The sequence below is a fragment of the Puma concolor genome, chromosome A3, assembly GCF_028749965.1.
Source record: "Puma concolor isolate L17-30 chromosome A3, mPumCon1.1.hap2, whole genome shotgun sequence".
Lineage (NCBI taxonomy): Eukaryota > Metazoa > Chordata > Mammalia > Carnivora > Felidae > Puma > Puma concolor.
Genome location: NC_141669.1, coordinates 19,536,543 through 19,548,627, shown reverse-complemented (window position 1 = coordinate 19,548,627; position 12,085 = coordinate 19,536,543). Strand labels below are relative to the sequence as shown.

Sequence of the window (12,085 nt, the reverse complement as noted above, 5' to 3'; positions counted from 1 at the left end):
TCTTCTTTGTCCTTTGTAAGTGCATGCTTTCTCTTCAAACTGTCTTTGGTAATTCACATGCTTTTATGCAGTTATACAGTGTGTTGCATGTAATGCTTTTGGAGGATTTTTCTCCTACATTTTAAAACTGTCTCAGTCTCAGAGACCTAATAAATAGACCTACTGCATATTTGTAAGTAAATAGTTTCTTTGCAGGCATGTAACTTATTTTGGTTTAACATTACTGATGATAATTTAAAACGGGGAAAGTAAAAGTGTTATTCTTTTTTTGTAGAATTTCTATATTGAGGAAGTTTTCGTCATAAATTGATTTATGAGACCTCCTCTCTGTTCACTTTTTTTTTTTAAACTAGTTCACCCAGTCTCACAGACAAATTCTGGGAGTCATCTCTTTGATTCCTTTGACTTCATAGTCCTTTGTATATAAAGAGTCGCTGAATTCTACCTGTTTTAAACCCTTCATTGTTTTTCTAGTTCATCCTATCTCTTCTGTTCCATCTGTCACTATTTTATTTTTTAAATGTTTATTTTTGAGAGAGAAAGAGAGAGACAGTGCATGAGTGGGAGAAGGGCAGAAAGAGAGGAAGACACAGAATTCAAAGCAGGCTCCAGGCTCTGAGCTGTCAGCACAGAGCCTGATGCGGGGCTCAAACTCATGAACAGTGAGATCAACCTGAGCTGAAGTTGGCCACTTAACCGACTGAGCCACCCAGGTGCCCCATCTGTCTGTCACTATTTTAGATCAGGTGCCAGTTGTTGTTTTCATCTCTTACCTAACTGATCTCCCTGATGTAGTCTTGGTCTTTTCTTCACCATTGATTGTCTTAAGTGAAATCTGTGTCCCTCTCCTTAAAACCTTTTAAAACTCCTAGCGAGCTATGGGTTCAAATTCAGTGTTCTTAATGTTACAATTATAACTAATTCTTACTCCTTAAGTGAGTTCTTGACTACTCCACCATGGTTTAGATACTACTTTTCTGTGCGGTAGACAACTCAAAAAGCTGAACTTTATATTACCTTTGGAGAAAGGAGTGAAGAAAAAACTAACTTGTACATAGGTAGAATTTCCTCCCTACCTAAGAAGAGTATAGTTACAGGTGAAGTCTAAGTGTGGTAACAGGTTTAAAGCTCCATTGCAGTAAAGATTTTTTTTTTCATTCCAGTAAAGTTAACATAGTGATTCAGTGACTTTATACAAATTACTTAGTGCTCATCATGTTAAGTGTACTCTTAATCCCCTTCACCTAGTGCACACATTCACCCCCAGCCCCACCCCACGTCCACTCTGGTAACCACCTGTTCTCTATAAGAGTCTGGGGGTGCCTGGGTGGCTCAGACGGTTAAGCGTCCGACTTCGGCTCAGGTCATGATCTCAGGGTTTGTGAGTTCAAGCCCCACATTGGGCTCTGTGCTGACAGCTCAGAGCCTGGAGCCTGCTTCAGATTCTGTGTCTCCCTCTCTCTCTTACCCTCCCTTGCTCATGCTCTGTCTCTCTCTTTCTCAAAAATAAATAAAAACATTAAAAATTTTTTTAAAAAAGAGTCTGTTGTTTGGTTTGTCTCTTTTTTTTCTTTGTTTCTTAAATTCTGCATATGAGTGAAATTATTTGTGTTTCTCTGACTCATTTCACTTAGCATTATACTCTCTGGATCCATCTATGTTGTTGCAAATGGCAAGATCATTCTTTTTTATCGCTAAGTAATTTTCTATTTTATATATATGCCACATTTTCTTTATTCATTATCTGTAGATGGACAACCGGACTACTTCCATGATTTGGCTATTGTAAATAATGCTGCAGTAAACATAGGGGTGCATACACCTTTTCAAATTAGTGTTTTCATGTTCTTTGAGTAAATACCCATTAATGGAAGTACTGGATCATATGGTAATGCTATTTTTAATTTTTGAGGAACCTCCATACTATCTTCCATAGTGGCTGTACCAGTTCACATTCCTACCAATAGTGCAAGAGGGTTCCTTTTTCTCCAACATCCTCAACAACGCTTGTTTCTTGTGTTTTTCATTTTAGCTATTCTGACAGGTGTGAGGTGATATCTCATTGTGATTTTGATTTGCATTTCCCTGATAATTAGTGATACTGAGCATCTTTTCATGTGTCTGTTGACTGTCTATATGTCTTTCTTTGAAAAATGTCTGTTCATCTGCCCATTTTTAATTAGATCATTTGTTTTTTGGGTGTTGGGTTTTATATGTTCTTTATATAGTTTGGATACTAACCCTTTATCAGATATGTCATTCCCAAATACCTTCTCCCATTCAGTAGCTTGTCTTTCAGTTTTATTGACAGTTTCCTTAGCTGTGTAGAAGCTGCACTGAAGAAAGAACTAACATTCTAAAGAAAGAATGTACACTTTAAGAGGGAGGTTGGTAGCATACAGAAAAGGTGGGAGTCAGAAGAGTAAAGTTGGTAGTGCCGTTCAAAGTATTATTGGAGATTGAACCATCCCTGTTGGGTAGTCCTTGCATGTTCTTGTGTAGATAAAATGTGTCGGCCTGTTAGTGCCTGATAGCATTAAGCATTCTAATCACTGTCAACTCCCTTTGCTCCCCACATAATGATCTGATCGACATTTAGTAGACATTATAGTTTGCTTTATAGGAAGAAAAACTACTGTTAGTTTCTTGGCTATTAAATATTTCTTTGTAAATCAGTATGTTGGATTTATATACCAATCTTTTGTTAGTGTGACTTTTGGTGGTTATACTGCTACAGTTATATATCTCTTCAAGCACACTGAATTGACTAACATATAGTACCTTGTAGCACTTCTTGGTAGCTGGTTAGCCAGCTTCTCCAGTGACACCTTGCCATGATGCGTAACTGTTTATGACTTCTTTGTTCCAATGGCTTGTGCAAACATTTTTCTTTGGGCTTCTAAAAATGTTAATATTTCAATGATTTGGGTAAATTGGAGAGCTACTGAATGGTCTTTTAATATAGTGATGTTTCCCTACAATGTTATAATCCATGGTTTTAATTACTAAGTACATTGTTGTAAATTTGCTATGTCTTCACTCGCCCTAGCCAGTCCTACCCTCAAGATTTGTGGAATAAATTTTGAATTTTGAATTTATTCATAGTAAAATAATTCAGGGTTCAAAATTATACTGCACTCTTCCTTCCTGGATGTTTGCAAAATAGCAGGCATTTATCAAACACTCACTGTATCTCAAGCAGTGTACTGGATTATGTTTAATACTTAAAACAACTCTAATGCAAAGTATTTTTTATAGATAAGGAATCTGAGACTCAGAAAGGTTAATAACTCTCCCATGGTCACAGCTAGGAAAATAGCAGAGTTGGGATTTAAATCACAGCTGTTAATTCCCAAAGTTACTTCTTTCCCTAGTGCATTTACTTATGTTTAGATAAACATATATGTTATAGTAATTCTAGATAATTTTTTTAAACCTGTGGAATGCTGTGCTACATTTATTTTGGATATTTTTCTTGTTTGGGGATTAAGAAAAAAAGAATATCTTGGTTTCCATGTCATTTTATATACTTAATTTATACAATTGATATCTCTGAAATAAAATCTTGCCTTGTTAGAACAACCTTCCTCTCTCCCAAGCTAATTTCTACAAAGTTGGCTCATACCAACAGCTTCTTTATTCAGTATTTTCTATGACATATGTGACTGTTTTTTCTTATAAGTGTTCCTATTTTAAAAGGCAGCACCATTACCCAACAAAGTCTCCTACCCTTCCCCAAATGTAAATCCTGCCTCTTCAGCAGCGGCAGCACTCTGCATTGTCTTCCATTGGAAGTGTGAGCTGAAGGGGACAGACATTCCCACTGCTAAGCTGGTGCACTAACGCTCCGATCTGCCCTTGTTGTATTATTAATGGCACAATGTTTTTATGTTGCAGATGGCTGAGAGCTAGCAAGGAAAATTCAGGACCATGATGGCTCAGTTTCCCACAACTATGAATGGTAAGCCGCTTTGTGCTTGTGGCAAGATAAAGAGGTTATGGGTTTTGGGGTGTTTTTTTTGTAGAGGTTATAAAATACTCATTTTGATATTTTTCCTTAAGCTTATAAATGCAAAACTTAAAGTAATCTTACTGAAAATGTTTTGATAGTTTACTTCAGAACACTGCAGTAGTTCCTGTGACTCAGTATAAGCATGTCTGCAGTATCATCTGGTATGTGTGTTTGCCTTTGAGCAGTTAAGAATAACCTAAAGGTATTTCGTGTTTGTTGCATAAAATGGGAGGACAGAAAGCAGAGTGCTATAAGGTGAAGAATATTAAAGATGTTTTCTGTAGCGTGGGATGATTGTATAATGAGTAAGCCAATAAAGATTCATTTAGTAATCTATGCATATAGTTAAGTTTTCTTTTTATTAAGGTTTGTGTATGCCTACACACATAATTGTTTAATATGAAACATTTTTAAAGAAAATGTTTAAGTAATTTCAGTAACAGAAATCTTTTAAAGTTTCTTTTCTGATTCTAGTTTTAATTCTTTTCCCAAATACAAATTGACCCACCTTAGTATTAAGTTACTGTGTATGTCATATAGAATTAATTGAGAAAATGCATTATGTTTTTAAATTGCTAAAGAAATCTAAAATGCAAAGTTCTTAATATTGTGGTAAATTTCATTAGCCAATTACAAATAAAAAATAATAGTCTAGTCAGTAATTCTTTAACATTTAAATTGAAAGCAGTTATATTAAAGAACATTAGGGGAAAAAAAGAGGGAAGCATCATGAATAATTTTATCACTTGCAAAAAAAGCAATTCTGTTTTAATGTTACCATCTAGTATTTGATCAATTACATTTAAAAAAAATTTTCAGTCATAAGGCCAAATTAAGCACATCATTAATACAAAAATACATGTTGTATATCTAAAATTTTAAGACTCAGGATTGACCTTGTGAGATTTAGGAAAGTTTTGGAAAAATGAATTATTTGTGTAAGAGGTAAAACTAAATTCTGTGTGGAAGAATTCAGTGTTGAGGAGCTTGAGATAAAGGTTTTGTTTTGTTTTTTTTGCCTTTTCAGAACTCTTATTTAAAGATCAATGTGAGCATTGCTGGAAATGGTGTGGGATTATGAAGATTATTTGATGCCACAATTTTTAAAAATTAAATAATGGGGTTTTTTTTTCCACAATGAGTAGTAAACATAAGTTTAGAATCAGGGTAATAATTATGGTAGTAATGTGCTCTTCCCAAATTTGAGGATTTCTGTGCACAATACAAAGGAGTTTGTATTAAATACATAGTTTAGTTATAAACTTCAACCAAAGTGTTAAGAAGTATTATAAACCAAATGAACATGATGAAAGAAAGCAGTGTAGGCCCAGTCTTACTTCATTCTGTTTCTTCCATTCCCTTAACATTTATGTATCTACTTTGTAGCTCATTGCATTGCGTATAAAAGAATGAATAATATCAGACAAAATGTTGAACAGTTACTTATAAGTGGTGTATAGGAATAAAGGTAGTAATTTTTTAAAACTTCTGAAGAATTGATAACAAATGTAGACTGTGATATCCTCCCACTTTGTTTATACTGTAGTTGAAGATTGAGGATAATCTTGTATGTATCTAAATGAAGTGCAATTCAGAGATTAAGATCTTATTGGAAGAGGTATCCACATATGTAGCACAAAGCCTTCCAAAGCAGTGTTTGCTCTTCTAGCAAATCCTCAATTATAGATGATGATAAATCTTTTTGATGCCCAGTACTGTTGGAACTTGTCTATAAGTGCCCTAGACCAAGCCGTGTTTCTAAACGCTTCTGACGTATTTCTCGTATTTTGCCCTGTTTTATCATCCCAAGACTAACCACAGACTTTAGACTTACTTGGTCTCACAGAGCTGTGCTGCCTATATAGTAGCCATTAGCTACATGTGACTATTTCAACTTAAATTTAAATTAATAAAAATTAAATAAATTCATTCCCTCAGTCACATAGCCACATTTCAAGTTCTCAAAGCCACATGTGGCCAGTGGCCATTGTGTTGGAAATGGTGTGGGATACAGATACAGAACATTTACGTCATCTTAGAAAGTTCTATTGAGCAGATATTCTTTTCTTAGTCTCTTTGATGCTTCACTTCCCATCTCCTCAACAGAGCAAAAAAGATCAGTGCGTCATATTTTTACCACTCGTGACTCTAATTCTGGTGTCTTCTGCACCAGCAGAATCATCCTTGCCAGAGTCTTCTTTAATCATGGTAGGTTTGCTTTCTGCTTTTCAAACATGTAATGAAATTGTAAATACAGAGAGCCTGATATTTGAGTCATCAGGTGATAAGCAAGAGGGTACTTCAGATTCATGTCACTGCCTGTTGATTGCAGTGTAACGTAGCTTGTTCCAGCCTTAAAATCATGGGGGTACTGAAGTTGGTTCTCTGAGTAAGAAGTTCTGAAGCCTGTGGCAGTGGCCATATTCCAAAATATGGAAGAGGGGAGGGAACAGGAACAGCAAATGGCTTTAGGAAGAAAAAAATGCCATTTTATTTTTAGAGTTTCATTACCTTTTTAGAGTTTGAGAGTTTATTAGTCTTTTCATCTCTGTAATTAGGAAATTGTTAACATTGGGCCTACAGAATCATATATAGTACTGTCTGCATTTCTGACAGCCCAAGGATTTATTATTCAAGTCCCAGTTGAGGCTTTAGTTCTATCTAGACCAGTATTCTAGTTGTATTTTAGAGCTTGAAGTTTGTACTGGGTCAACATCTATCATTTGACGATTATTTTGAACTGGACCCAGAAATAGTCTTCATTTAATTTCATAGCATACGAGCAGGGTATAACATGTTTGAGTTGTGTACATTCAGAACTAAGTGTTCTGACTGCTCAGCTGTGTGACTTAACCTTGTGGAGTGTGTGTGTGTGTGTACATATGCATATACATGTGTGGTGTATCTATATATGTAAAACAGAGATGACACTATTTACTGCAGGGGATTTAGCATATAGTGGTTGTTCTATAAATGTGTATTTTTCCTTCTGCATAGACCATAAGAACATTTTTGACAGAGCCAGTAGGTGAGAAGATGAGAATAAGCAACAGAAATCTTTATGAAAATACCACATTCTCAATTTAGTGATGAGTGGGGGAAGTGGATAGAATTTTAATACATTTCTAAAGTGGTCAGACTGTGTAAAAGGTTGTTAGCTTTTTAAGGAAATATTAAACGTTAACCCCAAAACTTGGGTTTTTCTGACTTTCTATAAGGCTTACAAACAACTAAAGACTAATATTGGGAGATGTTTTACTGGAAGTTCAAAATAATAAACTGTTGGCTTTTTAAAAGATTCTGTTAGTATATATTCTAAGAAAGCCAGAATTGGATCAACTGTTTTAAAATTGTTTTTGAAGTATATATTTTTCCTACTTTTCTTATTGCTATTTAACTTTTCCTTTCTGTAAAACTTTTAGTGCATTAATATCTTTTGTTTTAATGTCAGTTTTTTGAAGTGCTCACATTTAAAGATTAAATACTACCTGAAAATTATTCCTTGTTATAATGCTTTAGAACATTTTTAATCTGTAAGTGACATTAATCATAATATTTAATCATGATTGTTGTATGTGATTCTTTTGGCTAAGGGAGTCTCTGAGCTCCTTTAAGGAGTTCATTTCATTCATCCTTGTACCCCTGGTCCTTGGTCACAATGGTGCCCCCTAAGTGTTTTTTGACTGAATGTATACAAAGGTGTAAGGGTGGCTGGTTGGAGTAATGAAGAACTAAGCAAGAAATCAGATAGGTTGCATTGGCCACTGTCAAGATAGGTAGCCAAGGAAAGGTGAGGAGGTGGTGGGACATAAGAAAGCACTATCCTGATGCCACGGGGCCCTCTGCAGTCTTAGGAAGCAGTCTCCCTTGCCCAGGGGATGTGCCCTGCTGTGTGTTAGAGCAGCTCAAGCCTTCCTAACCAGACTCTCCAGACTTTAAATAGTCTTCAGTTTTCTGACTAAAAAGCCTCGCTCTCAGTATTTTCTGGCAAGGGTACCTTTACCAGAAAGGAAAGAGCCTGAGAAAGATTTTAATGCTCTGACTTCTCCTTAATTATACTGTTCCCTGGGATTGGGTTGAGTAAGGAAACTAATTTATTGAGTAGCCTCCATGTAGCAAGCATATATTAGATGCTGTATTTTTATTTTGTTTAATTTTTAAGTTGGGCGTATTGAGGTATAATTCACCCTTCTTAAGTATATAGTTTGATGAGTTTTAACAAATGTATACAGTCATGTAAATCGGGGTATGGAACATTTCCGTCACCCAAAAGGTTCCCTCACCACCCTCCTTTGCCACTGGCAACCACTGGTCAGATTTCTGTCCCTGCAGTTTTGCTTTTTCCAGAATGTCATATAAATGAAATTCTTTCATTGCGGAGTAGAATTCCATTGTATAAATGTGTACCACAAGTTGTTTGTGCATTCATCTGCAGAACACCTCTGGGTTATTTCCAGATTTTGGTCTCTAAACCAAATGTCTAAAGCTGCTGTAATCGTCAGAAGACAGATTTTTATTTGGAAAAAGTCTTCATTTCTCTTGGGTAAATACCTAGGAGTTTAATGCTGGGTTGCAATGGGAAATGCATATTTTAACTTCATAAGAAGTTATCAGACTCTTTTTTTTCTAAATCGTTTCCTTCCCCATCAGTTATGTGAAAGTTTGAGTTGCTCAGCATCCTTGCCAACAGTTTTTTAAAAAATTTTAGGCATTCTACAGGCATGGAGTGGTATCTCACTGTAGTTTTTCTTCCTTTTTTTTCTTTTTAAATTTTAGAGAGAAAGAGTGAAAGAATCTCAAGCAGACTCCACACCCAGGGCAGTATTACTGTAGTTTTCTTATGCATTTCCCTGATGATCAATGACGTTGAACATCGTGTCACATGCTTTTTGCCATCTGTGTATCTTCAATATGTCTGTTCATATGTCTGTTCAAATCTCTTGCCCATTATTTGAGGCAGGGAGCAGGGATTGTCTTAATGAGTTGAATAGTGCTTTATATATGCTGGATACATGTTCTTTATTACGTTTTGCAAATATTTTCTTCCAGTCTGTAGCTTCTCTTTTTATTTTAACAGTGTCTTTAAGAAAGGAGAAGTCCAGCTTAACAAAAAGTTTAAATCATTTGGGTAGTTTTTGCCCTAAAAAGTCATTCCCTAATCCAAAGTCACAAAGATTTTCTTCTTTGCTTTCTTCAAGAAGTTTCATTGTTTGGCTCCTGTGTTTAATTCTATGATCCATTTAGAGTTAATTATTGCATATGGTGCAGGATTGAGGTGGTTTGGGTTTTTTGTTGTTGTTCCTGTGGATGTCTGGTTCTTTCAGAACATCTTTCAGAACATCCACATGTTTCAGTGGAAGGGCTATCTTTTCCCCACCAAATTATTTTGATGTCTTTGTTGAAATCAAGTGACGATATATTTGTGGGTCTATTTCTTTTGAACTATCATGGCAGGTAGTTTAAGATTCTTAATTAAGCCTGTGGATTCTAATCCTATCTTTTAACACTTAACAACTTTGATACTTTGGGCAAATTATTTAATTTTCCCATGCTTCTGTTTCCTCCTCTGGAAAACAGTGATAGTAGTAATAGTTACCTGATAGAATTCTTGTGAGACTTTTAGAAACAATACACATAAAGCTCTTAGAAAAATACCTAACATGTGGCAAGTTTTATTAAATGTTAGCTGTTGTTATTTTACCAATCTAATAGATGAAAAATTATATTTAGTGTTATTTTTAGAATAGATACATTACACATTACATATGGTTTTTACAACCACCCCATAAGCTTACATAATCTTCCTAATTTTTGGAGGCAGCAGCTAAGGTACAGGGAATGTGAGCCTCTTCTCCATAAATATTGGGAGACTGTGTAGCAGAGTTTGGGCTCTCTGAGTTCTAATCTCAGCTCTGCCACTTGTTAGTTGTGCGACCTTGAGCAACTAGCTTTGCCGTCAGGGCTTTTGCTTTCCTCACCTGTGTCATGGGGATGATAATAATAGTATCTCATGTATAGGGTAGTGGTGAGAGTCCGTGAGTTTACTGCATTAAAAAGGCCCTGACACAGAGTCGGGGCTCAGTAAAAGCCAGCTGCTTCCCTCTGTCGTCTTTTGTTGTCATTAATTTTTTATTGTCATCATCATTTTTCCAAATTGTCACAGGAGGCATGACAGGGTAATTTGTTTACTTTATAATAAACCAGTAAACTAAGTAGGTTTTTACTATGTGTTTGGTATTTATTTAGAAAGTGTGTAGGTTTAACTATTTTAGGAACTTAGTTCTTCAGTACATCTGTTTCTTTATTTTTAACTTTAATCTTAAAACTTGTCTTTAAGAGAGGATGTTTATAGATTTTTTTTTAATCCATTCATTTAGGGCTAAGAAATATTTGTTAAATCAGATCCATCTAGTGTTTCAAATTAGACTGGGCACCTACTTTTCAATGAAACGCATTCCCGGCAACAGCTTTGTAAGGCAGATTTTCATATAATAGACAGCCAGTGTGTATGAGTCGATATATTTAAACATTTGGATTCTTATTGTTGGGAGTTGAGTAAACTGAAAAGGTAGTCAGAAGTGAAGTATATGTGGGTATCAGCTATGTTCAATGTGTTGAAAGGATGGGAATGGTATTTTATTCATCTTTTTATTTCCAGAATTTAGCTTGTTGCCCATTGCCAGTGAGTGGTATATAGTAATTGTTCCATAGATGTTAATTAGGTGAATGAGTGAAAAGCCTCAGGGCTGTGCTATGTACATATGGTCATGAAAGAGTTTTACTTTTTGTGTCACGTGGGGGTAGAGTACTGTCAGTAAATGGACACTTGTTTTTATATTTACATTTTAGAATTATTTTGAGCATTCTCATATATATACTACAATTTCTTTGTCTTTCACTTATGTTTTAGGAGGGCCAAACATGTGGGCTATTACCTCTGAAGAACGGACTAAGCATGACAAGCAGTTTGATAACCTCAAACCCTCAGGAGGTTACATAACAGGTTTGTGTTTATATTTCAATTATGAATTATGTTCCTTTTCATGTAATACCTTAGAATTTAGAATTTTAATTCGATTACCATCAAATTTGAATTATTATGTAATAAAATTCCTATCACAATTCATGAATTAAAAAAAAAACAGCAGTTTTATTTTATCTGGAACTGGTTTAATTTGTTGTTTTGGAATTGGCATATGGAAGATCTTTTCCTAATCCTAAATGATAATCAAGAATTTCAAGAAGTTCAGTTTACTTGTCCAGTTTCACACTTTAACATTATTTCTAGAATGTTTTCAGGTTAGTTCTTGAGGTAATTGAGACTTTTATCCAAGCAAATTTATTAATGTGCTCCTAATATGTTGTGCCAATTACCTGTATAACAATCAGTATTACTAAGTCTAGAAGAAATATGTGTCAGGTCCATTTCCTTGAAAATAATCTAGAATTTTTTTTCTATGATCTGTTTTATAATGCTAGCCCTCTGTTTTTGAGGGTGATACCAAGTGTTGATTGTTGGCACTAGCCCTTGTTTTGCAAAATGACCTCTGGAGCCTAAGGAGGATCAATTTAGGTGTATCTTTCACATTTTTTTTCTTTTTGTATAAATTAAACTTTTTTTCTGTGCCAAAGCACGTGAGCACTTTATTTATAATAATATAATGAATAATATTTACCAAATCTGTACTGTATTTCAGATGCTGTACTTAAGTGCATTATCTCATTTAATCTTGGAGTAGCCTTGTAAGATAGCTATATTGTCTGTATTTACAGATGGTTAGTGTTGATCTGGGCTTTGAAACTTTTTAGTCTGCTTTTGGAATCCATCCTCTTAGCCATTAGAGTTTAATATTATTTGTACTTCTGTAATAATAGCTACCTTCCCTGGTATCAGGGCTAGAATTTGATTACCCTACTGGTAAGTTAACAATGTAGTCTGTTACCGTCTCATGGATGCTGGCACAAGACCCAAGGTTCCTGATCCAGAGACAAAGGACTTTATTAACGAGTGGCACAGCTCGCAGCTTGAGCATCAGCATGTTCCTCTTGGCTTCTCTTGTCCCCTGAGTCCTA

The 12,085-nt window shown here is 35.2% G+C and overlaps 1 protein-coding gene across 2 annotated transcripts in view; it reads left to right on the top strand.

Annotated features, from left to right (window-relative positions):
* The window catches only part of ITSN2 (intersectin 2), a 148,119-nt gene that overhangs the window by 31,705 nt on the left and 104,329 nt on the right, over positions 1 to 12,085 (top strand). Inside the window, exons 2-4 of one of the 2 annotated variants that reach the window (XM_086700127.1) lie at positions 3,898 to 3,961; positions 6,119 to 6,220; positions 10,923 to 11,015. In XM_086700127.1, the coding sequence (XP_086556253.1) occupies positions 3,931 to 3,961; positions 6,119 to 6,220; positions 10,923 to 11,015 (226 nt within the window). In that variant the 5' untranslated portion in view covers positions 3,898 to 3,930. Of the gene's footprint in view, positions 1 to 3,897; positions 3,962 to 6,118; positions 6,221 to 10,922; positions 11,016 to 12,085 lie in introns of those variants that run through there. The other variant, XM_025927237.2, reaches the window with a different exon arrangement.